This window comes from Parambassis ranga, chromosome 16 (genome assembly GCF_900634625.1).
Source record: "Parambassis ranga chromosome 16, fParRan2.1, whole genome shotgun sequence".
NCBI lineage: Eukaryota > Metazoa > Chordata > Actinopteri > Ambassidae > Parambassis > Parambassis ranga.
This window is the reverse complement of record NC_041036.1, coordinates 22078377-22104908: the sequence shown is the minus strand read 5'-3', so window position 1 is coordinate 22104908 and position 26532 is coordinate 22078377. Positions and strand designations below refer to the sequence as shown.

At 43.2% G+C, this 26532-nt stretch overlaps 1 protein-coding gene across 5 annotated transcripts in view; it reads right to left on the bottom strand.

The window, feature by feature from the left end:
- The window catches only part of syngap1b (synaptic Ras GTPase activating protein 1b), a 245108-nt gene that overhangs the window by 177975 nt on the left and 40601 nt on the right, over nucleotides 1-26532 (bottom strand). For all 5 annotated transcript variants that reach the window (XM_028426626.1, XM_028426624.1, XM_028426625.1 and 2 more), the window contains exon 2: nucleotides 16012-16274. In XM_028426626.1, the coding sequence (XP_028282427.1) occupies nucleotides 16012-16274 (263 nt within the window). The remainder of the gene's footprint in view (nucleotides 1-16011; nucleotides 16275-26532) is intronic.

Sequence of the window (26532 nt, the reverse complement as noted above, 5' to 3'; positions counted from 1 at the left end):
TGATTTGAATGTGGAAAAGTAGTATACAGCTGAAGGATGATCAATATGACAGATATAATGCTTAAAGTCTGATAAAGACTACAAATATGGCTGCTTTGTATGCTTCTAGTGTGTCAGCCTGTCACCATGGTAACGGCCCTGCCTGCCTGCCTGCATCCATGGCAACCGGAATGTTTATCAGCTGCCCCTAACTGCAGCTCTTTCTTTCCCCCTCCTAATGCATTCCCTATGTAAAACCACCCTCCGAACAACTTCTCTTGACTCAATGACCGGCACTCCCCTAATTATTAGTTTGATTGCAGAGCAATCAAACTTTAGAGCAATCGGAGGGTTCGGAGGGTGCAACCCCCATTAAAATACACGGGATCTGCCTGAGAGGAGTAAAAGGAGAACCACACAGGTGTCTTAAATAGGGCTTAATTAGGCAGACAGGGCTGTTACCATGGTGACAGGCTGACACACAGAACTGGCATACAAAGCAGACATATTTGTAGTCTTTATCCATCATTACGCATGATATGTGCCATATTCATTGCTATGGAGCTGTTTGCTACATATCTACATCAAAATCATTTAGTCTCCCTAAGCCTCAGCTATTATTCCAAGATCAGACAATTCACCTGCTGTTCAAAGCAATTATTCAGCTCCTGTTCAGATTAATTCAGCTACTTTTATGACTGCTTCAGCTAATATTCAGATTAATTCAGCTGTTTTATGAGTGATTCAGCTAATATTCAGATTAATTCAGCTGTTACATGCAGATTTCATATTCTCAAAGAGTTCAAAGCAATCGTTCAAATAAGCATTCAAAGCAATGCTTCAGCTTCTGCAATCACACTTGCATTTTCTTCAGGAAATGCTTTTTCTAGTTTTTATTAGTTTGATAGCAGAGCAATCAAACTTTAGTTCTTCTACTTCTTTATTTTTATTATTATATTTTCTTCCGTACACTTTTTGGCTCAGCGTATCTTGGGCATACTTTGTGCTATTGAAACCGTTCAAATGTCAAAATGTTCAGCTTATTGAGGACATGATGGGTCAACTTTTAGTTTTTTTCAGCTCTTTATAGTTTTTAAAATATTAAGCATTTTATAAAATTAATTTAACATTGAAGTCTATGAGAGAGCCCTTCAGAGTCTTCAACTTTTAAAAGTTTTCAGCGCCTGCATACTTTCAGCTACAGAAACCGTTCATATATCAAAATGTTCAGCTTCTTCTGCTCTTTTCAGCTATTACTTTTCAGAGTTCTGCTGTTTCTAGTTTTCAAATGGTTAACAGTTTTATACCAAGTGGTTTTGAGGTCTCCTCTGAGTTTAACATTAGTGTGTATTGCGTGGAGACTTCAAAGGCAGAGTGGGTGATGTCATCGCTCAGAGTGTGGGAGGGAAAAAAATTAAACCAGTTTCTGCATTTCTATCCTGCTGCCATGTCTGCACCTTTTATCTGACAGGGATAATTTGGCCACCAGTTCGAAGGAAAAATGGTTTGGGTTCTGATGGTGTCACTCTTAATACTCAACACCAAACAGTTTTGCCCTGACAGCCAGCTGTTCGGGGGGAGTGCCGGTCATTCTTCCATTAAGACATAATGTAAAACCAAAAACAGAGAAGCAGAGCTGCCATATTTTCTAACTCGCCACCATCATCAAAAATAGTACCAGTTGTAGAGCAATTTCTTGTGATTCTGACGGTGTTCTTATTTTTTGTCTAAAGTCTTTGGTTTGGACAAAAAGAGACGTTGTTCGGAGGGTGCAACCCCCATTAAAATACATGGGATCTGCCTGAGAGGAGTAAAAGGAGAACCACACAGGTGTCTTAAATAGGGCTTAATTAGGCAGGCAGGGCTGTTACCATGGTGACAGGCTGACACACAGCACTGGCATACAAAGCAGCCATATTTGTAGTCTTTATCCATCATTACGCATGATATGTGCCATATTCATTGCTATGGAGCTGTTTGCTACATATCTACATCAAAATCATTTAGTCTCTAAGCCTCAGCTATTATTCCAAGATCAGACATTTCACCTGCTGTTCAAAGCAATTATTCAGCTCCTGTTCAGATTAATTCAGCTACTTTTATGAGTGATTCAGCTGTTTTATGACTGCTTCAGCTAATATTCAGATTAATTCAGCTGTTTTATGAGTGATTCAGCTAATATTCAGATTAATTCGGCTGTTACATGCAGATTTCATATTCTCAAAGAGTTCAAAGCAATCGTTCAAATAAGCATTCAAAGCAATGCTTCAGCTTCTGCAATCAAGCTTGCATTTTCTTCCCTGTCCAATTGGATTTGTCAAATATCTATGTTCAGTATGATTTAGTGAGTTCAGTTCAGTTTGTTCTGGTCAACAGTAACAGTGACCTGTTTGCGATGTTTCAGTCAGTTAGATATCCTTTTGTACGCTCGCCATCTAATGTTCACTTAACGTCTTTCAGTTGGTGTGCGCTGTCTCGAAGCTAACTAAGGATTCAAGGGTCTGATCTGTCGCTGAGCTGTCCTCAACTCCCCCGGTGGTAGGGAAAATACCTGGCCTGCACAACAGGTCACAACAAAATACACAAAATGAATAAATGCTCCTCTCATCGGTGAACACTCTAATCATTTTTACACTCATTTTAGATAGCTTTTGAGGAGATATGCCACCTTCTCACTACTAACTGTTCCATGGCAACCCAAAATCAACTTCATGAAGACGCAAAATAATTGATCATTTATCAAGGAACAGGGAACAACACTACATAAATGTCCTTCTTTAACATAAAATAATTATAAAACAGCGAGAATACATAGTTGAATAGTAGTTAAGAGTAATTAAATACAAAAAAATATGTTCCGATATGAGTGAGCAGTGAATTGGTTAGTTATAAACAGTTTATTTTTTATTACAACAACAAAATATATCTTGGTATAATGTGAAACCTTATCTCTGTCACGACCTGGTGTTTATTTCTGGTTTTGTTTTCTTGTTTTGGGTTTTTAGTTTAATTTGTGTTTAGTTATTGTTATTTTCCTGTAGTTCTAGTGTTTTGTTTCTCTGGGGTATTGTTTAGTTCTTGTGTCTTGTGCTTCCTGTTTTATTTTGATAGTCCTGTCCACCTTGTGTATTGTCTTGAGTTCTACTTCCTGTGGTTTCCCTCCTTGTTTGATTACCTGCCCTGCCCTCATGTGTGTCACCTGTGTCTTGTTGTCTTCCCTGGCCCTTGTGTATTTAGTCTTTGTCTTCCCTGCACTCTCTGCCAGTTTGTCTCGTCATCAAGCCTAGGTAATTTTGTCATGCTACGATTTTTTAACCTGCCGTGATTCTTTGTTATGAGACTTTGCTTTTTGCCTTTGGAGTTTTGCCACATGAAGTGTGATAGTGTTAGTTTTGTGTTTTTGCCCTCCTGTCTTTGAATAAAGACCTTTTGTTGAACTCTTAAACCGCCCCGTGCCTCTGCATTTGTGTCCTCCTCCTGACGAACCCTGACAATCTCACTGTAGCAGTTCTGTGCTACTGGGCTCTTCCTGGGACAGAACAGGCAGGACTCCAGAGTGAGAGTATAACTGTTCGGCTTTATTTCCCACCACCAACACAAAAGGCATGCCCGCCGGGCAGTTTCAGCAGCATGAGCAACAAGTCTGCTAAAGAAAACTCAGTACTGCCAGTCCTTCTCCTCTCCTTTCTCTCTCTGCTGTCTTTGTCTGCTCTCCTTTCTCCCTCCAGCCTCCTACTGCAGACAAAAGAAAGACAGAGAGTAATCACAAAACACCCAACACCTGCCGCAGATCAAGCCCTCCCTCCCCTGGTCTTCCTCAAGTGACACACCCACTCTCTCTCTGTCCCTCCTGCTACAGAGCTCCCACACACCCCCACCGCCTGACCCAGGCCGGGGAAGTCAGCCACTGCCATCTGGGACCACTTTAAACTTAAAAGGTTGTAAAGCCAGCGGGTGATTCTGTGGTTGGTGTCTTTCATGCGGTGGAGCCATTGAAGTGGGGCATGGTCCGGACAGAGGGCAAAAGGCCGTCCAAGGAGGTAGTAGCGTAGGGTATCCACCGGATAGCCAGGCACTCCTTTTCCACTGTGCTGTATCTGGTTTCTCTGTCCGACAGTTTACGGCTAATATATAACATGGGTCGGTCTATCCCTCGCACCTGCTGGGACAAGACCGCCCCCAGCCCCCTGTTTGAAGCGTCAGGCTTCAGAAGGAAGGGGAGGGAGAAGTTAGGGGTGTATAGCAGCGGTTTGCCACAGAGGGCCTGTTTGACTCTCTCAAAGGATTTTTGACATGGTTCGGACCACCGGACGGGATCTGAGGCGTTCTTTCGGGTCAGGTCCACAAGGGGACTAGTCAAGTCGGCGAAACCGTGGACGAATCGCCGATAGTACCCCGCCAGTCCTAGGAACTGTCTCGCCTCCTTTTTTGTCTCCGGCGGTGGGCAGGCTGCGATTGCCGCCGTCTTGTCTATCTGGGGTCGTACTTGTCCACCCCCCAAGTGGTATCCAAGGTACTGCACTTGCGTTCGTCCAACCACACACTTACTTGAGTTGGCAGTGAGTCCAGCTTGCCTCAGAGATTCTAGCACGGCGGCTACCTGCCGCATGTGCTCTTCCCAGCTGTCGCTGTGGATGATGACGTCATCTAGATAGGCAGCTGCATACCCAGCATGCGGACACAGCACCTGGTCCATGAGGCGTTGGAAAGTGGCTGGGGCCCCGAATAATCCAAAAGGGTGTGTGACGAACTGGTATAAACCATATGGGGTTGCGAAAGCTGTTTTTTCTTTTGATGTTGCAGATAATGGAATTTGCCAGTAGCCTTTGGTCAAGTCCAGAGTTGTGAAGTAAGACGCAGTACCCAGCCGGTCCAGAAGCTCCTCAACTCGGGGCATAGGGTAGGCATCGAACTGTGAGACCTCATTTACCTTGCGGTAATCTACACAGAACCGTATAGTCCCATCTTTTTTTCCTACAAGAACAATGGGGCTACACCACACGCTCTATTACTCCCATCGTTAGCATAGCTGTTAATTCCTTCTTAACCACCTCTTGTTTGTGCTCGGCTAAGCGATAGGGTCGTGACCGTACTGTGACCCTTGGTATGATGTTGTAGGAGGGTGGTACAACCAGGGAGTGGGGAGAACACATCAGTGAAATGCTGCTGCAACCTAGCCACGTCAGCTCGCTGGGTTGGAGAAAGTTGGCTGTCGCAAGGGAGTGAGGCTGGGTTAGTAGATTTAGGCACCTCTGGCCCCAGTTCATCCTTATCACCTACTGCAGAAACCAAAGAGACCTATTCTGTCTCTCTCCATGCCTTCAGGAGATTGAGGTGATAGATTTACCTTGCCCCACCCCTATCTGTGCGTTCCACCTTGTAGTCCACCTCCCCAACTTTCCGGGTAATAACGAAGGGCCCCTGCCATTTGGCGAGAAGTTTAGAGCTAGAAGAGGGGAGCAGTACTAGTACTTTTTCCCCGGGCCTGAATTCCCTCAGCTGGGTACCTCTGTTGTACAGGCGCTGTTGCCATTCCTGGGCCTGGATCAAATTCTCCGGTGACATCTGTCCTAATGTGTGGAATTTTGATCTCAGGTCCAGGACATATTGTATCTCATTTTTTCTCGTGCTTGGACCCTCTTCCCAGCGTTCTTTAAGTAGGTCCAGTGCCCCCCGCGGCTTCCGACCGAATAGTAACTCGAACAGGGAAAATCCGGTGGAGGCCTGGGAACCTCCCAAACAGCGAACAATAATGGATCAAGCCATTTATCCCAGTTTCGCTCGTCATCGCGTATGAATTTACGGATCATCGACTTTAGGGTTTTATTCAGCCGTTCAACAAGGCCGTCTGTTTGGGGGTGATACACACTTGTCCGAATTGACTTAATGCCCAGTAATTCATACAGCTCCCTCATTGTCCGAGACATAAATGAGGTGCCCTGGTCCGTTAAGATCTCCTTCGGGATTCTGACCCGGGAGATTACCTGGAACGGCTTGTGCCACACTTTTTGCCGAAATGAGGCAAAATGAGGCATGGCCTCGGGATAGCGTGTGGCATAATCCACCAGGACCAACACAAAGCGATACCCCCGCGCGCTACGGGCCAATGCGTTCAAACAGGGCTTCTATTAGGGGCAATGGACGTAACGGCGCTTTTGGTATTGCTGGGTCATTTACCAATTGACACTCTGTGCAGCCTGCACACCACCGTCGCACATTCCCCCGGATACGTGGCCAATAGAATCGCATCATTATTCGGTTCAGTGTTTTATCGTAGCCCAAATGTCCAGCCATTGGGTTGTAATGAGCAATCTGAAAGATCATGTCCTGGCGGGATTTTGGTACCAGCAGCTGGGGAACTTCCACCCTGGTTTGGGCGTCCCAAGTAAACCTGTATAGCCTATCCTCAACTAGTGAGAAATGGGGATACGTTTGTGCCGTCAGGGTCTACCAGCTGACCATTGACCTTTACTATGTGGTCAAAGGCTGTGTGAAGAGTGTCATCCCGAGATTGTTTGAGGGGAAAATCTTCCATGGCGTGCAAATCCGGAACCCATGGGGCCTCTTGGGAAGGCACCTGTGGCTCCCCCTCCCCCCTCGCTGTGTCGGCGCTAACATCCCCCCCGTCAATAGCACACACATCACACTTCCTGCAACTTGCCCTACCAGATTATGAAAACCTGGCCAATCTGTGCCCAAAATCAGGGGGTGCGATAGGCGGGGACTGACCGCCATTTTGACTCTATGCTTCGCTCCCTGGTGACTAATTTTGAGTGATACCGTAGGGTACCGGTGAATATCTCCGGGTACACATCTGATATCAACCCATTGTGCCTCCCCCTCTGCCCCGGGTCGTACCAGGCTCTGGTGGACCATGGACTGGGTGAAGCCAGAGTCAACCATAGCCTGGTGTAAAACTTCTCTGGAACCTTCCCGGAACTGTGTATGTCCCTCCTGGACCATGGGAGGGGGCCAGAGGGTCAATTACCCGGACTGTCTGTCCCACCTCCATAAGTGGGCACTCGCTCCGGAAGTGTCCCGGTTGCCCGCACCTCCAGCACCCCTGTCCTGCTGCCTGAGGGTTAGGGGCCGGGATGGGATATAAATTTGGGGGTGGTAGGGGAAGGGCCGACGTGCGAGGCGTCAGAGGGGGGAGCGTCTTCCTGCGGGGAGCTGGGATTGGCCGTGACATGGTTGGATTAGATGGCCCTTGCACTCCCCCTCCCTCCTCCCTTCTCCAGCTGTATCGCCAAGCTGCAGCCACTGTGTGGCTGTGTCCTTTAACTGCTGGGCGAAGGCAAAGGGGCGGTCAGTGGGGGCCAGCCTAGCACTCCGGAACCATCGCCGGTGCTCTTTGGGGGAGTAGCCCAAGAGGTCTAATACAGCCCTCTTGACATCCTGGAACCGGCCTCTGGCTGCTGGGGGCAGGCTGAGCGCCACAGTCTGAGCCTCCCCTGACAAGAGGGACAGCAGTCTCACAGCCCACTCTGTCTCCGGCCAGCCACAGGCCTCTGCAGTGGCCTCGCACATGTCCATGAAGCACTGGGGGTCATCAGCTGCTGTCATTTTTTGGAGGGAGATTCCTGCCAATGGCGGTGAAGTGGGGGACACAGGGGTGGCTCGCTGGTGCAGCAGGGCCTCCAGTACACTGGCCTGCCTCTCGCCAGGGTGACCACTGGTTGTGAGGGCTGTTCCTGCTGCTGCTCTGACATCTTCCCTTGAGCCCCACGTTGGGCGCCAGTTTAGCAGTTCTGTGCTACTGGGCTCTTCCTGGGACAGAACAGGCAGGACTCCGGAGTGAGAGTATAACTGTTCGGCTTTATTTCCCACCACCAACACAAAAGGCATGCCTGCGGCATGAGCAACAAGTCTGCTAAAGAAAACTCGGTACTGCCAGCCGAGTCCTTCTCCTCTCTTTTCTCTCTCTGCTGTCTTTGTCTGCTCTCCTTTCTCCCTCCAGCCTCCTACTGCAGACAAAAGAAAGGCAGAGAGTAATCACCAAACACCTGCCGCAGATCAAGCCCTCCCTCCCCTGGTCTTCCTCAAGTGACACACCCACTCTCTCTCTGTCCCTCCTGCTACAGAGCTCCCACACTCACATTAATGTTATAGCATCTTATCTCGTTATAACTTGATAAAGTTTCAGGCATAGGCGTAGCTACCATTTTATTAAAGGGGGATGTGTCCCCCCGCACATTTTAAAATGACCCATTTGCACCCCCCCCCCCCTTTAGGAAACTCCATCTAACGCGGTTTCGATTGCTCGTGAAAAAATCTGTTCCACTTGATTCATATGAGAATAACCTGACCGCAGAAATCCACTCCACGCTACAATACCGTTACTATAGTAATGGACCTAATGAAGCCAGTGGCTTTCTTCGAGCGAGCATAAGCAACCGCAAAGAGAACCATCAGTGCTGGTCAAAGCTGGAGGAGGTAACGTCAGTGCCGTTGTCATCCCACAAAGTCCAACTCATGCTAAAGCCTTACTGTTTTTTACACAGCCCTAGGTGACGTTAAGTTGATGTTAAATCAACTTAGAAAAGTTGGAAGGAAGCTACTTTTTACTTTCAGTTACAGTAGACGGTATTATTTGTCTGACGACATGTTGTTTGCCTTTTCTGCTCTCTCCCTAGACACAATGGACATGAGGAGATTCCTAACAAAGACACAGAAAGTTATTGTTTGTTTGTTAGCCTACTAGCATCAGCCTCGCCTAGCCAGTGCACATCGCCACCTGCTCGTCTTATCAGCAAGAATAAAATACATGTGATGGACCGTCAGGACACAGTGGTGCATTATATGAACAGGGAAACACTGATGTAACAGATAAGGCAGTGCACCATTATAAACACATCCACAAGGTTTGTTGTGAATTAAGCAGTTTTATAAGCAAATAAAAATAAAGACATGCATTTTTTTTGTAAGTTAGTATTTTTAGTGTTTCTGTATTATCTGCATTAAGCAGAGTTTGGTTCATGGTCCAACAACTTTTTGAAACTCAGATGATGAGAAGACCACTGTGTTAAATCAATATGCTGATGTTATTTCATTGATGATATATATATTTAAAGCTCACTTGTATTGGTTGTTAGTTGAAAAGTAAAGCACAATCTATCTCCATCTATATTTGAGGTTGATACTGAGAGAGAGTCAGAGGCAGGGCCATCATGTAGGGCCAGTGGAGAAAGTTATATTGCTGAGGTGAGTGACGATGGGGAAAACTCAGGTGGAGGGAGATTTGCCAGTCTTTTGTCTCTGTAAATGAGAGAAGGCGGCAGATATGGACGCTTTGTATAATCTGTTAGTGTAGTGCCACCAGTATGGTTGACAAAACTGTTGTTTCACTTGGAATTAGTTTCTGTATGTCACCATTTTAAAAAAAAAAAAAGAGTTTTTGTTGAATCTATCTCTGAAATAGATATTGAGTTAAGTGTTTACTTCTGTAGGTAAAATAGATGTTTAACAACCTGTTAAAATCCGCAGGAAATCACGATTACTCATATCATATTATATTTCATAATATACTAGGGATGCACCGAATTTTCGACAACCAAAAACTTTCAAAAATTTTCACTTTTTTCACCGAAACAACTCAGCTGAAACGGGATGTTGTGATGACGCAACCAGCACAGGCTTGGCTGTGGTGTCCTTTCTTGCTCCATTTGAGCAGCTAACTAAGGAGATCAGCTCCTCTGATGCATCTGCAGCTGACGTAATTCTTTTAAAGGCAGCACTAAAGCGTCTTCTAAGCAAAGAGGTTGAGACGGACCGCGGGATGAAAACTACACTCGTAGTCTGTCAGCACACGTTTCACTGAGATCTACTCGGATTCTCTGCACTTCATCGCGACGGTTTTGATCCGTGTTATAAAGATCATACTTAGATGTGGGAATAAAGCAGCGAGCACAAGAAATGATCCAGGCCGCATGTTCAGTCAGATCCTGCAGTAGAGTGCTTTAAATCATAGACAGGCTATGCTGTTCTGATTTGCTATATATGTGACAGATTCAGATTTATTTTTCTGCTAGACCTTTTTTTTAATTTGGCAAAAATGTTTATGCACTGGCCCTATTTAAATAACACACATGAGTGGGGTCAAGCTAAATTATTTTATTTAAATAAATATTTTCATGATTTTGTAATTGCTTTATTCATTGAAACATTCATATTAAGTTGTGCATTTGCAATGCCTTGATTTTAGCAAGGTTAGTACACAGTTTTCGGCCTTGAATTCCTAATTTTCAGTTTTTCAGACTAGATGAAGATTTAGTTGAAGTCACATTTTTGTCTTTCAGTTTAGTTTAGTTTTAGTTCAAATTTAGTCAGTGTAAAATCAGTTTTAGTTTTAGTCCTAATTTAGTCTTTTTAAGTGATTTGACAGTTTGTTACACTGTAATAGATTTTCTAAATAATTTGGTGGTAAACACTTCATTGTAAACGTACCTAACTATGTATAGTCATTGTCAATAAATGTCTAAGGCCTGATAGAAAAAGTGCAATATATAACCATATTCCTCTCAAGTTCTTCATCCTATTAGAGTGCTGCGGGATGTCTAGCTCTGATGTATAGTCCAGGCAGCTCAGTGTGTGAACGTGTGTGAGTGAGTGTGCGCACGGCGGTGGTGCGTTGCTGTGAACGAGCCCGCGGGAGCGGTGTGTTTGTGTGTACGTATGGGGACAGTGAATGAACGTCACAGCCACCGGAGCAGATAGAGAACGTTTGTGTGTTTATTTATGGTGCAGTCCAAAAATAAAGGCCCATTCTCTTTAGTAATGACGGCCCATTATTAATGTGGAGTTAAGATCTCCGCTGTGTCCCCGACCACGGTTAGGAAGCAGAACAGGAACGGTTAACAACAGGGTGGGGGCCCTCAGGTGTGTCGTTCGGCTGGAAGGTAACAGAGCTGTGTCCATAAATCCTCTCTCCACTTGTCAAATCACAGCCACGGGTTAAGATCTGCTCATCATGACGCCTGTCGCTTATAGCGTACATAACTGGATGAGCTCCGCCACAGGATGGGAGGTCATCCAATCAGAAGGATAGACAGTTTACATCTGAGTTAAGATGAGTACTTGGTTAAAAAAGTAAAGCAATCGCTGCAGGGAGGATGGTTGTAACCCAGATTTTCCATATATTATTATATTATTTACTCGTCAGTTCACAATGAGCAGAGACTTCATTTTAATTTGCGTTGTCAAAACTTCCTAAATTTACATTCTCGTCACAAATTAGTGACAGAATAAAAGGTCGTCAACGAAAAGTTTTCGTTAAAGTTATCGTTGACAAAATCATCACTGCTCCACATCTCCTGGTGTACTGGCCTGTCTCCTGGTATCTCCTCCATGCTTTGGACACTGTGCTGACAGACACAGCAAACTTCTTGCCACAGCTCTCATTGATGTTTCATCCTGGATGAGCTGCACTACCTGAGCAGCTTGTGTGGGTTGTAGACATGCCTCATGCTACCTCTAGGGGTGAGAGCACTGACAAAATGCAAAAGTGATCAAACATCAGTCAGAAAGGATGAGAGCAGAGAAATGGTCTGTGGTCAGCACCTGCAGAACCTCACCTTTATAGGGCTGTCTTGATCACTGCCTCTCAACAACAGCAGCTGAAACTGATTCACCATCAGTGTTGATCCTAACTGGACAGGTTGATTACACAGAAGTGTGATTGACTTGGAGTTACATTGTGTTCCCTTTATTTTTTTGAGCAGGGTAATTGTATATACAAGACCTTTATTAGGAATATGTTAATCTAATTATGCAATCCAATGTATCAGCTCTGCTATAGATTTTCACTTTTGCTACATTTGTCTTAGTTTTTGTTTACAGTGTGTTCCTAATATTTTCCCCTCTCATGTATCTAAATAATGCACTCCAGTACACCACCACCCACTACAACCTCAGTAATAAACAAGTGAAATTATCACCTGTCTGATAATGTCAGCACTGAGTATATACAAGTATATACAAACTGATTCTATGCAAAATGGTCGAGTGTTGACATGATGGAGAAGTATAGATCAGGCTTCTGCAGCTGCTAACACACAATTCCTTAAAGCATACTAATAAGTATGACTGGGACAGCAAAGACACACACGTAAGGGTGAACAAGGGCGGCAAGCCCGCTTTGTTTTCCCATAGCCTATAGTTCGGTGTGGAGCCCTTTACCATTTTAGCTAACCTAAAGATTAAACTGTTTACTGGCGTAAATGAGTCGAAAACATACACACTACAGTATTAACACGTTCCGCCTGCCGTGTCCGGATATTCACTCATCTAGAAAATTTGAAATGTGGATACAAATATTCTTGCAAACTTCAGGCCAGTCTTTAAACTGACTTTTACAATTTACATTCCAACATGGTTTTAAAATGATGCACAGCACTGAATCAGGAGCATGTGATCCCGGTGACTGTGTGGTCCTTGTTCTACTGGATTTAACCCCCAACACTCTTTGCAGCAAATGCCATGTCCACCTCTGCTTCTCAGAGGAAAAGAACTGTTTTTGTGGCTTTTACAACGAAATGTACACACATTGACATTTGTCTGCAAGATTTGTATGAGCAGTCTGATTTCAATGTTTGTGTGGCATAACAGGTTGTTCTTGACTGGTTCAGGTCCTATTTGAAAGGTCAAACTTTCAGTGTTTATCTTTCAGTGCCCCGCTGTACCTCTCTGAGCTCCTCCATCCCTTCTCAGTCTCTCAGGTCGGCTGATCAGCTCCTCCTGAGTGTGCACAATCGGAAGCTCAGAGGGGGACTGGGCCTTTGCGGTGGCATGACCTTGTACTATTGTATATTAGACAGGCTTTCTGTACCTGTTTTTAAATCCCTTTTTAAAATGCACTTGTTCGGATTGTTTTGGCAAAACATGAGATGTTTATATTTTGACCTGATTATATTTTATTATATTTTACATTTTGTTTTAATATATTCTTTAATTTGTTGTTTTCTTTAAGATGTTAAGTTTTTTTGTAGCAACTTTTTTGTTGTTTTTAAAGTGCATTTTAGTTGCAGTTGCTGTCCCTTTTTTCAAGAAGATGGATTGGAGGGTGTGTTCCAACTATAGTCTATGCCAGTGTACTGGATCGGACAATTCGGCCTGTAGTTGAACCTCAGGGCCATCCTACTGGGCACATGTGACTTGGAGTAAAACTCTGCATTGTACATGTTAGAAAGATGATGTCTGAGCCCACCACCTGTTAAGAGGTTTTTCCGATTTAACATAGATTGCTTCCTTAACTCTTTCAAACCACTGGGGGGTCAGCTCATGTCAGCCATTTTACCAAAAGAATCAGCCTGTCATTTGCCTGCTGTGTGTCACTGCCACCCACATTTATTACATAATTAAGCTCTCCAACTCCCACACAACAACCACCTGATTGTGTTCTGCAGGGCTGTGAACAAACACACTATCTACCTATGAGCTGCTGTTTATGCACTATGACAACAGTAGATACAGGCTAAAGTCAAAGAAGTTCTGCTGCTGCAAGTACAAACACTAAAAACAGAGATGTAGCACAAAACAATAGATTTGGCATTTCTGCATAACATCGAATTTATTTTGTTGATATTTCTCTGCTTGCAGGCTGACTGAGGCTTGTGCCCCCATCAGTTTGTCTTGTGCAACACAGTTGCAATCGGTGCATAACTGGAATGGACAGCACTGATACATGGCAGTACTATGAAAATCTGCCACATCAGATTAATGTGATATGACTAAGGAGGAGGAGGAAGTGGACAGAATGACAGGCAGCTATCACTGTCAATCCTCACACTCCCCCAACAGGACTGAAGGAAGGAGAGCAGTTGGTTCATAGATGTGGGAGTGATGAAAATGGAACTAAAAACATCTCAAATGTCACAGTTATGAGTAGCTTACTTAATTCATAATCACCTTTAAATAACTCCTTTATGTTGTAATCTGATGTTTTGTTGAAGTAACGGACAAAACAAAAAAAAATCAAATCAAAGCAGGATTGATTTTGTCTTGAGCAGGAGTGATTAACCTCTAGTCAGAGTGGAGGAGCAGAGAAAGGGCGGAGGAGTCAACAGCTAGGGTTCAAAATAGGGTTTAAGACAGAGTCCAAACTACTGACATGTTAGAAGGCAAAGGGCTGGATTTTGCTTGTTGCAAAAGCTGTAACAGACCTCTGGTCTACGTGGTAAAACTGGCCCAAGAGGGAAGAGAGGCTATGACTAATTGGTGGCCAAGCAGCAACGCTGCGAGGCAACCAGAGGGATTGACTGGCAGCAGTTATTTTCATGGGATGTCTATGGCAGCCCATAGAACTCTCTGAAAGTTGTGAACTTTGGCACACGGATTTAGATCAGCACCATGATCATGTCAGCACCACCCACACTGTAATGCCACAAACTGCTCAAAGTTGGATGTGCATTAATGTCATTTGCAATTTTGGATTTTTTCAAAAGTTAAACTAAAATTTTAGTGAGCACATAGTTAGTCCAGTTGTCCAGAAATTTGGTACACGTCATCTTCAGACTATAAGCTTCACACCTTTTGTCTGAATTTTGAAGCATTCGCCTGCTACAGCCAATCAAATTTGATGGCAAAGTTGTCAGAGGTGAAATTATAATCTGCAGTGCTTTGTCATATTGTATCCCAACTTGGTCCCATGACTCCTGACCCCATAACTGTGGGTCACAACAAAGTAGGTGTAGTTTAACCACTTTTTACAAAAAAAAATGTATTTTGGCTGGATCCATTGGCTGGTCCATTTCTAATGATGTGTTTGGGTTACAAACTAAATTCCAAGTTCTCATCATACTGTTCATAGTCCCATTGATGATTCTTGCCAACTTTTCATGTTTCCCTCAGGGATTAATAAAGTATATCTCTCTATTGTAACTCAGGCCTTTTCTTGAAATGATAATAAACAAAAATTACTAATAAAAAATTACTAATAACATAAAATCATCTCATTTTTTAAATCGGGGTTAAAAATGCAACATACCCAGTAATCAGCATGTTTCCTTGTTGGCCACAAATACATAACACATTAAATATTTTTCTGCAAGTTAGGCTAATTAAACAAACAACATACCTTCTAACCTATTGAACCTTTTGAAGTATATTTTGTCCAGGATGTATAAAATGTGGCACTCAGGAAACAAACCCTATTGTCAGTATTTATTAATATAAATAAATAAATTGAATAGTGTGGTGAAGGTCCCAGAGGCAGGAGGAAGAGAGAGTAACCGAGAGAAAGGGGTGAGAGGAGGAAAGAGAGAAAAATTGTGAATGACAGATGCAGCAATGAATATGGACAGAGACCATCTGGAGGTAGGGGGAAAGGCAGAGAGAGCGAGCAAGTGAGAGAGAGAGACTGAGATAGAAAGAGACATAGAATGAGAGAGAGAGAGAAAGAGAGAGAGAGAGAGATGTGATCGAACAAGCAATAAAAGGAAAGAAAGAAGAAGCCAAGATAAAAGTGATGGGGCAATAAATAGTATTAGCCACATAGATTAAGTCTGAAGCAAATAGGAAACCAGGGTAAGAGGTATGTGTTCAAGATGGGCTGCTATAGAAAAGTAAATTAAGATTGCTGTTTGCCACTAAAGCCACTGAAGCCTTCTAAGGAATGGAAATAAATAAAACACTATATGTGTGTGTGAAAAGGACAGGGACACCTGCTCTGCTGAGGTGACTGACAGTCATGAATATTCACCAGTGTTTGCCATCACCAAGGTGACAGCCTCAGATCCACGTGCAGCTGCTGCCCATTGACACAATTTGACGGGGGTGAGACTCTGATTAATTGAGCTGGGCTCTCTATTCAGTTCTTTAAGATCAAGTGCATGTCTCCTATTGCAGCATGTCATAATACTGAATGATGGCAAGCTGAAATACGTTTGGCACCACATTACCTAATTTTGTCACATAGAAATCAATCATTTTATCTCCTGGACACAACAAGATCTTCCCAGCTGAACAGACAGTAGCACTGTTGTATAATTTCTAAAACACCATATGCAAAAGACTATAAGTTTTCTCATACAATACCTCCTCCTGGTCCAACATGTAGAGCTGATTTCTGGAATTTACACAAACACGGGGGTTCCAGCAGTCGAGGGGGGAACGGTCGTATAAGGGCCGGTTGTAGGTGATGCGCTCGTAGTTGGGGCGCTCGTGCAAGGGGCGGCTGTAAGAGGGGTGGTCGTAGGTGGTGCGCTCGGGAGTGGGTTGGTCGTAGGGAGTATGGAATGACTGGGCGTGGATGCGATGATGGTGATGGTGATAACAAGGGGGAATGGCACACCTTGCATCTAGAAATTGGGGGTGGGGGGGAGAGAAGAGGGAAGAGAAGATCAGTTAGGGGACATCTTCATAACATCTGTATCAGGTGCCATTTTTTGTTTGTAGTAATGAGGTCAAGCTCATTAAGTTATTAATTACACAAATAGTAGTATAGTATAAACACAAAACGAAATGTGCTGGGTGTTTTTTAAAGGCAGCTAGATAAACTCGGTGACAATTCTGCAGCAAGCATTTTTAAAAGGCAACATTTTCTAAGATAGAATTTGGTCACATTTCAGGATTTATTCTGCTTTCTGGACATCAAATATGAAGCTACAGCAAAGATGGTTAAGAAACAAGACAGTACACTGTCATTTCCTGCAACTACAGTATGTCAGGTCTTTTTTACAGCTCTGCCTCTTTAGCAGCATAGTGGTGTATCCTGAGTCCTTTCATTTCTACTAAGACAAAAAAGATCAAGTAATGTAGGGATATTAAACATGTACCATGTGTGGCTTCATGACAAGCCACATTGTAAGGGATCATTTTTAGTTAAACGAAACAGTTAAAACAGTTAAACAGTTAACAACAGTTAAAAATGGTTTGAGGAAAAAAGGTACATTTCTGTCAAACTCCCCATCCATCCATCCATCCATCCATCCATCCATCCGTCCATCCATCCGTCCATCCATCCGTCCGTCCATCCATCCATCCATCCGTCCATTTTGTACCAAAATTCCTGCTTTTTTTGTTTAAGTAGGCATCTAGGTGAATTGTTACATGACAACATGAGTTGTTACCAACGCACAACAAAACTAGCAAAACCGCACAGTGTAGTGTAACATTAATTTAATCATACACACAAAATGATTTCACTTAAGAGAAAGGGTAGTAAATCCAACATATCTGCAATTCTGCAAAGAAAACGTTCTACTGGCATCTGATTACAGCTCCACTTCAGCATCTTTTTATCTTAATTACTGCTGTCTTTTAAATACTTTGACACACACAAAAGTAACTTCTATCAGATCATGTCACAATAAGGATCGGCAACAGTAATCATGTTTGTGTTTTAAATTATAACAATAATAATTACTAACCGTGATCTCATAATTCAAAACTTGTACTCTGTCAATATGCTCTGGGCTGCTATGTTTCTCAGGAGGTTGGTTTATATATTTATATATATACATATGAAGGCTCAGGAAAACATTGTCCTCTATTGTACCATTTAGATGCTTTAAACTAAACTGCAGACACAAACCTCATAGATGCTGAGTAAGTGCACTATAAATCACTTATAATAAGGATTAAGAAAGAAATGCACCAGTGTGTGTCACATGCTCTACCTTTTTAACAAGCAGCAACTGAGCCTAATTCAAAATTTGCACCTGTACAGAGCAAAGTTGTAATGCTGAGATAAACACTGGAGGATAGCTGTGTGAGTCATCCCCAGTCCAGTCTACACTACTCTACTGTGGGCCTACCTCGCTACCTCCATGACCGCATATCAAGGGCCTGTGAAGCACACTGTTTGTAAAGATGCACAGACACAGCTCTAGGTTGCATGAATATACTGTAACAATATGGAACAGGCAATGATGCAAGCAAAATGCTGAGATGCTATTTTTTTTCTCCGTTTCTCAGTTTGCTCTGCTACATGTCTTTCATTCATTCATTCATTCATATTCATGCTCTCTGTGAATATAAGCTACATCCCATGCTCTGCCTTTGTTCCATCTCTGTTGGCCCTTTTCCCTTTTCTGTCCTCCTTAGCATTTTGCAAAAAGAGTGCCATGCACCGATCAGATGACTGGTCAGCCTTGGTCAGTATTGTCAGTACTGGAACCCAACAGACGAATGTTGCTTTATACACATCAGTGAGCTCCAAAACAGTGCTAAAAATAAAGCTTGCAATATCCACTGGTTGCCCAGAGCAGATGATATATTCCTGCTAGCATAGCAAGGCAAAGCGTCTTACTTTCTACCAAGAAAGCAACTTATAATGCACATGTCATTACAGTGACTGATGAGAGTCTGATGTGCCGTGAGGTTGCTGTTAGTGCTCAGTCGAGGGGGGTTATGTGTCATCAGCGGGATCTCAGAAGCCTAGAAGTTTTAGGCATCTTGCTAAATAAGCACACTGGTCATGCCCCTCACTTACTGTTGTATGCTGCAAAGGAGAAACAGAGGGTAATTGCATGGGCAGCAGAGGCTCAGTGGTATAGCAGGGTTGTCCAATAACTGGAAGGTCGGTGGTTCGATCCCAACTCCTCCCTAAGTCATTGTTGTGTGTCACTTTACCTGCATAGCCTCCAGTGTACAAAACAAAACAACACTAGTAGGTCTCATACAGTTTTTTTACATTTCCAGGCTTAATATGCATAGTAGAAAAAAGATGTTTTAATGGGCTGGATCATAAAGCATTGGACTCCTGAATGTGCTAGTATATTAAGTGATGATATGGGGTACTGATAGATACCCACAACAACAAGGGATAGGAGATTTTGGAGAACAAAACTGAGCAAAAAGTGTGAGCGAAAATGTCCAAACCAATTATTTAAAATCCATATACTGTACTACAATAAAAGTATACTAACAGTGACCTGATGCCCACCCTATCTTTGCCAAAACCTGTGGTACACCACTACCACTTTACTGTGTAACTGGAGCTGATACTACAGGCTCCTTAAATAAAAGAAAAAAATCATGGTAACCATAAAGAGAACTTACTTCTTCAGCTGTCACACTGATTCAAAGAAATACCTCTATGACTATGGATTAGTGTTGTATCTGTGTAAACATACATGCATACCATAGAGTCAACCTACTGTTTATATTCAGCCAACAATTCAGATTTCATTTAAATTTCAGCTACAGTGATTCTCCTTCAACCTTGAAAAGAGAGAGATGTGAAGCAGGGGGAATGAGGGTAATCAGTGTACACATGTGCCCATGTGTGTGACAGAGGGAGAAAAGAGTGGGAGAAATGCAGGGAGAGTATTCTCACCTATCTGATCATTCACACAGCTCTCGCATGGTGCGTTCCAGGTCCCCCATTGCTCACCCAAAGCGTCCACACGGTGTCAGTGTTGCTGCGCTGCTAGCACCTTCAATCCGCCCCCAACTCCACCACACAGGAAACAAGGTTACTGCCCAAGAGATGTCACTTCCGAAACACCCACTCCCGCTCGCTTGCTCGCACTCGCTCCCTCACGCCCCCAGCCTATTGCCATGACAACCGAGAAAAGAATAGAATATAAGTGAGTGTTAAAGAGACAGAGCGATCACAGAGACAGGGAAAAAGAGGAAGACAAAAAGAAAGGAAATGGCAAAGAGTGAAAATGAGCAGAGAGAGAATAGATGAGAGAGTGAGAGAGAGAGAGAGAGAGAGAGAGAGAGAGAGAGAGAAAGTGATGACTGAGTGGGTGTAAAAATAAATGGATGACAGAAGATGAAAGATTGAGAGTGATGAGAAGAGACATGGTGGGTTGTGATCAGGGAAAGGGAAGAGGTGAGAGATGCTGTGGATTCTGTGAAGAAAAGAGAAATGAAGTGATCAGAGATGGAGAAAAGGAATGTGGGAAGGAAAGGAGGAAGGAAGGAGGACACTTTTTGGGAATAGGGAGCCCACATCTTGTTCCCATAGCAACACAGCCATCCATGAAATACTGACTTGTACCTCTCTCTCACTCTCTGTTTCTGTCTCTCCATCCCTTATGCTCTCCTTTCCTACTTCCATCTCTCTCTCTCTCTCTCTCTCTCTACACAAACACACACACAGACATATATATATATATATATATATATATATATATATATATATATATATATATATATATATATATATATATATATATATGTATATATATATATATATATATATATATATATATATATATATATATATATATATATATATGCATACACTGTAAGAGTAAGTTGGCACTAGAGTAGATGTGCAGTAATCTCTGCTCTGCAACACCGCTCAACACATCAAACGATACCAAAATGAATTGTCCTGTTAAGGGGGGAACAATCACTTTCCCATGTTGGCTGACTGCAACAGGCCTCTTAAAGGCAACAGTGTGTACTTGGCTGCAAATGTTAGCAACTGTGCAAGCTTTGAGATGTTGTGTTTTCAGTTAAAAACATGGTATTAAAGTACATTTTCTCAACTCACACTCCTGGCTGCTGGCAGCATGAAGTGGGCTGCATGACTGACAGATTGTCAGGAAGGAATTTAAAGAGTTTATAAATTGTCTACACATTTTAACTTACACATTATTTAAATGCAACAGATGCTACAGTAGGTCACAACATTTGTACCATCTGAGATGTGGCTAGAAATGGGACTACTAGGGTAACAGTAGGTTCTTTCCATGTGACATAGTGATGATAGTTTTTTATGTACTACAAGCTACAAGGACAACAACTGTGCATGCTAGAAGAATCAACACAGCAGCTAAATTTAAACAGGTTGTATGTAGAAGTCACATCTTTTCATTTTCACTATTCAAATTTATTCTGTCCTAAAATCACACCCCTTTTTTTCTTTACTCCTCCATGTCCCCACACACCTCTGTTTTTCTTTCTAGACCTCTGTGATGATGTGATGTGATGAAGATGTTCTTATCACTGATTTTATTGAAAGTAAATCAACAATTCCAAAAGAGAGACATTTCAGATTTTAGTTTGTTGAGGACTTGTTGAGATTTTGAATGGACCAGAGACAACTAAATTCCGAACAGGCTTTGACCAACAGCAAACTGGTTTTGCCTGTTATAGCTATACAGTAGCCATATCTCTCACAATGTATGATGTTCTTTCACTCTCCCACTTGCTTCCACTTACTCCCACAACTCACAAGGCTACCTCCCCCACTCTCTGTTCACATCTCTCCCGCACTTACCTAATGTCTTTTAATGCAATATGACTGTGTCTCTAAAAAATGTGAAGTAAATCTTGTAAATGCAGGCTGAAGCCCATCCTTGCATGTCCTGGTTGTCCATAAACACACAAAAACAACATGCCACACCCAAATGAAAACAATACAAAATGATGTTTTTGTATTAAATGTAAGGGATGCTGTTAGCTTTTACATTTTTTTTGCATCTGCAGCCCTCCTGTAGTTATGTGTTAATAGTGTATATACTGCTTTTTACAATCAGAATTGTTTCCAGGTGCTTTACAGAAACCCAGAGCCTGACCGCTGAACAAGGACTTAAGAGCAACAGTGGCAGGAAAAACTCCCTTTTTACAGGAAGAAACCTTGAACAAGTCCTGGCTCATAAGGATAACCTTTCTGCTGACAGTCAGCCAGGTAGAGGAGGAGAAGAAGAGGTAGACAGGACAGAGAGGATGAAGGAGAGAGAGAGGAACAAACATGCACAGACATCATACATTACAGGACAGAAGGGGCTGGACTGCAGGTCAGCATGCATATCTGGAGGCAGAGAGACCTGCAGAGAGAGAGAACAAGAGAGAGAGAGAGAGAGATAGAACTACAAGAAAGACAGCAAACATAGTTGATGAGATGAATCATTAGTATGAATTGGCCTCATGGGAAGAGAGGAGAGGTAAGAAGGTGTTGAGGTAGTGGGGGAACTGCTCAGTGGGTCATGTTTGAGTCCCCCACCAGCAGAGGAAGTAGCATTTAAAGTGTTGGTAGGTGATTTTTGCCGTCTTTAAGATCAAATGTGAGCATAAAGGTTACAGCCACTTCTGACCATTATACAACATGCAGTTACTTTAAAGTGCTTTCTCACAGGACATTGGTCTGAACCACCTCAATACAAACTCATAGTTTGACCCCGGCAAGATGAATTTGAATGAGTAAATAAATCTCATAAGAGTATAGCTGTTAAGGAACAGTGTTGGGCAAGTTACTTTCAAAATATAATACATAGTACAATTTACCGTCATTTAAAAATAATTAGTTATATTACAATATTACTGTTTTTGAATCGTAACACATTAATTGTAATACTACCAAAATAACCACAGAAATATAAGAAGTAAGTAACAGCAACTGCACAAAAAGCAGGCAAACAAAGTCTGGTGAATTATGGTAAAGTTACCTTAAATCTATGTAAAGCCTAAAACAATAAATCCATCCACTATCTGAACCCGCCCCATCCTGCCGTGCAGGGTCACGTGGGGCTGGAGCCTATCTCACCCTGGACAGGTCACCAGTCTATCACAGGGCAACACACAGACAAACAACCATTCACACTCACACTCACACCTACTGGCAATTTAGAGTGACCAATTGACCTAACAAGCACGCCTTTAGAATGTGGGAGGAAGCCAGAGAACCAGGAGAAAACCCTTGCAGGCCCAGGGAGAGCGCACAAACTCCACACAGAAAAGCCCCAGTCAGGAACCTTTTTGCTGTAAGGCAACAGTGCCAACCGCTGCACTGCCATGCCACCCTAAACCAATAAATATGAAACTTAAATGAAGTAGAGGACAACCATTAGCCTAATGACATGACAAGACTCACAAGCGTTTTGTTTTAAAACAAATCCAGAGCACAAACCTTGCTGCACTGAGTGAACACAGCTTGTACTTCCGACCATGTAGCTCCCTCCCCATTAGTTTAGTGTTAGCATGGCACCAGCTTTGATTCTTCAGTGTACAGGGTTCTTGCAGTGTTGCACATAGATGCACTTAATCATGTTGCAATCTCAACCATCAAATTCCAATAACAGGAAACAGATCTACTTTACCTGCAGTGTTTTTCATCTCGCAATGTTGGTGATTTAAAAAAAAATCTTGTGTTTTAACTAACAAATTGGCCTCCACAAAAATATGTAATCTGCCATTTCTCCTTTTCTTGCAGTTGTCCAGTTGACAGTGACACACCTTTGATTACTTTGTCTCAATTATTAATTAAGAGGAGTAGCACTTGCAATAATGCTTCTGATGCCTGACCGTTGTGTGTTTTTTTTCTCTCTTTGGTGTCACCCAAGTGGCAACCTTCAGGGCTCAAATTTGAAGCCCATGCAGAAGTGTCAAAACTTGTAATTCACACCGCAACTGCTGGGGGCTGGCTCCAAATGGCTAATTTCCCATAGACCCCCATGTTAAAATGGCATGTTTACGGCCTGGTACAAAAAAACCACTCTGGTCTCGGATGATAGGTTCTCTTCTAGTGTCAATTGTACGGGGGGTACATTTTTTTACACTTCACTCGTTTCAATTGTTTTCGGACTCAAAATTATGCATTATTATGGGCGTTTCTGCTAGAGTGACAGATGGTTGACGTATCACAGCATGAAACCCTGCTCGTGCTCCCCCTCTTTCTCCATATTTGGAGTGTTGGCGGCGGTCATCACGTCCCGGAACCTCCCACCGAGCCTCAAAATGGCTCTTCAGAAACAAACGGGTGACATCACGGAAGCTCTGTCCATAGTTTTTACTGTCAATGGTGTCACCACACTGATAACTGAAAGCAGATCAAGCCAAACTGTCCCTATGAGACAAAGAACAATTATAGACATCTGTCCTCAATCCGGAGATAGACTAGGAACTGTGTCATTGTCCTATTACACAAAGGTTTATCACTGAAAGAACTCATTCATAACACCTTAACCTTAATGTTGCCTCAGCACTGTCTGACAAACAACAGGTAGACAGAGTAAATACCAGTCCATCCAGGATTTGGCGGGCCTTTTTTGAGATAAAAAATAGTTGTGATTTTATCTCTTATGTCTAGGCTTATATTCTTGATCGCCACACACACTCCCAGAGGCAGAATAATATGCAAGCAAGAAAACAATCTTACATAACTTCAATCGACACCTCAATCGACTGCAGTGTCACCCATATTTCTGTATACTGTATTTTCCAGACTACAGTTCACACCAGAGTATAAGTCGCACCAGTCAAAATAGGACACGAGATCCACTCAAAGCCTACTTTGAGACCTTTAGGGGGAGCTCTGAAATATTGTCAGTTTTTGGGTCACAGGTTACAGACTTTTCTGTACATTCAGGTTCCTGAAATAAATATAGTAAAACGTAAAAGTAAAAATAGTAGTAATTAAAGCTGCAAGCAGCAATGATCGGGGCCTCGCACTCCGCGCGACCGCCCCTCCCTGTCACGCTGTCCCTTCCCTCCCCTGCTCCCCCCACGAGCCACGGCGATTTTGCCAGCGGTGGGAAAAAAGCGGCAGACAGAAGCAGAGATGTGTCAGAGCAACAAATCTGTCAATATATGTAAAAATTGTTAGTATGCAGTAACCTCCTCTCTACAGTAGGTGGCGCTGTCCAAAGATGTCCACACGTGGTCGGGGTCGGTTCAATATTACATGTAAAAAATGTGAGGATTTTAGGAGCGTCCGTGGTGGATTTATATCAGCTGCAGTAACGTATTTGTCAACTGGGTGGAGCCAGACACCATGAGAATAGTGGAGACCTGTCTGTGCATCAAACCTCAAAAAACATTTGATTCATACATGAAAATTGTCAAGAAGCAGTTACTTCCGGTTTCCTGTAGGTGGCGCTGTGCAGGTGACTCATGAGCATGCAGACGTGTGGGGGGACGGACCGTTAGGACATGAAAAAAATTTGAGGATGCTAGGACAATGCACGGCGAAGTTATAAGCAGTTGATGTTTCATGCCGAAGGTTCAACAGTCGCCACCGCCACAGGCAGCATGATACAGAAAACCACACAGGTGTCTCTGTGGGACATCAAATCTGTGATCCTCATTTGGCTGTGTAATGACAGAGAAGGATTAAACAGAGTTCATGTCAGTGAAGAACATGGCACTTCCTGTCTCCACCACAAGCAAGCGCCATAGATCATGATGACATAGAGACGTTCAGGGAGGGGCTCTGATCACGTGCAGAAAGTTTGAAGCCGTTTGGAGCAAGTATGTAGGAGAGAGAGCTGTTCGTGTATGAATGGCGAAGTGACGTCACAGCGGCCACGCCCTTTAACTTAGAGAAAAGCTTTTGCTAACTTTTGATCAGCATGGTCTCTAGGTGACAGCGACCGAATATGAAGTCAATCGGTTGAAATCCCTAGGAGGAGTTCGTCCGCATACCAAAGGTGGAAATCGCTGAAATTTGACCACCAAAATCAAAATGGCTGACTTCCTGGTGGTCTAGATCAATGGTGCAAGAGACTTTTATGTGCGTCTTGACGTGTTCTGTGTGTGTGCCGATTTTTGTCTTCCTACTCCAAAAAAAACCCCTATGGAGAGGGGTGTTCAAAATTCAAGGGGGCGCCATTGAGCCAATTTGCCCCACCCACTTACGCAACCCCCATCAGTTGCCAGGACACGCCCCCGTGAACGTGTGTATGAATTTTCATGATCATAGAAGGTCGTTAAGGTCATTAAAAACTCAAACGTAATCTCACGGCGAAGGATCGACAGTCGCCACAACGCCACACGGACACCATTGCACGCAGCTTCACAGCCTTCATAGTGTAGCTTCACCAACTAGTTGGGAAGGTTCTAGAGGTGAAATGAAGTTGATGCTGTCAACTATGTAGGAGCAGTACACGTCAGAGTAAAAAGAGGCCATTTCCTGTTACCAGCAGGGGGCGCCACGAGTAAGTCAGGGTTTCAACATATGGAGGCGTTCAGGGCGGAGCCCTCATCATGCTCATAAAGTTTAAAGACGTTTGGATAAAGTGTGCACAACAATTACAATAGGGCCTTCGCACCACTCGGTGCTCGGGCCCTAATAAACACAGCAATTACAATAGGGCCTTCGCACCACTCCGTGCTCGGGCCCTAATAACACTTACAATTACAATAGGGCCTTCGCACCACTCCGTGCTCGGGCCCTAAATATGATATAGTAAAAAAGTAAAAATATAGTAAAAATATTTATTCGCTGTCGGTAATAAACACAATGCAATGTCTATTCTGTTGCCGACCATGAGAGGCGGGCCTAGGTAAGTTACTATGTTTTTTGTGTTATGTTACCACTTGAATATCTCTTAACTTGAGTGGTGCTGCAGGGCTCTCAATTCTCACGCATTGAATGAGACACACGCAGCTCAACACGTCCTCACGCAGAGAAATTATTAGCTTCACCACACAGAAATTCCTAAACTATCCTATAAATGAGTAAAAGGCAGACTACTGTGTGCTCATATAGCTTTCTGGAATGGGACGTCAGGACACAAGGGCACCTGAGAATAAGTCACATACCCAGCCAAAGGATGGAAGAAAAGTGCAAATTATAGTCCAGAAAATACGGTACTTGCTGCTCCTCAACAGGCACACCAATCATTTTTCAGGTTCCTCTGTCACCATAGTGAAATT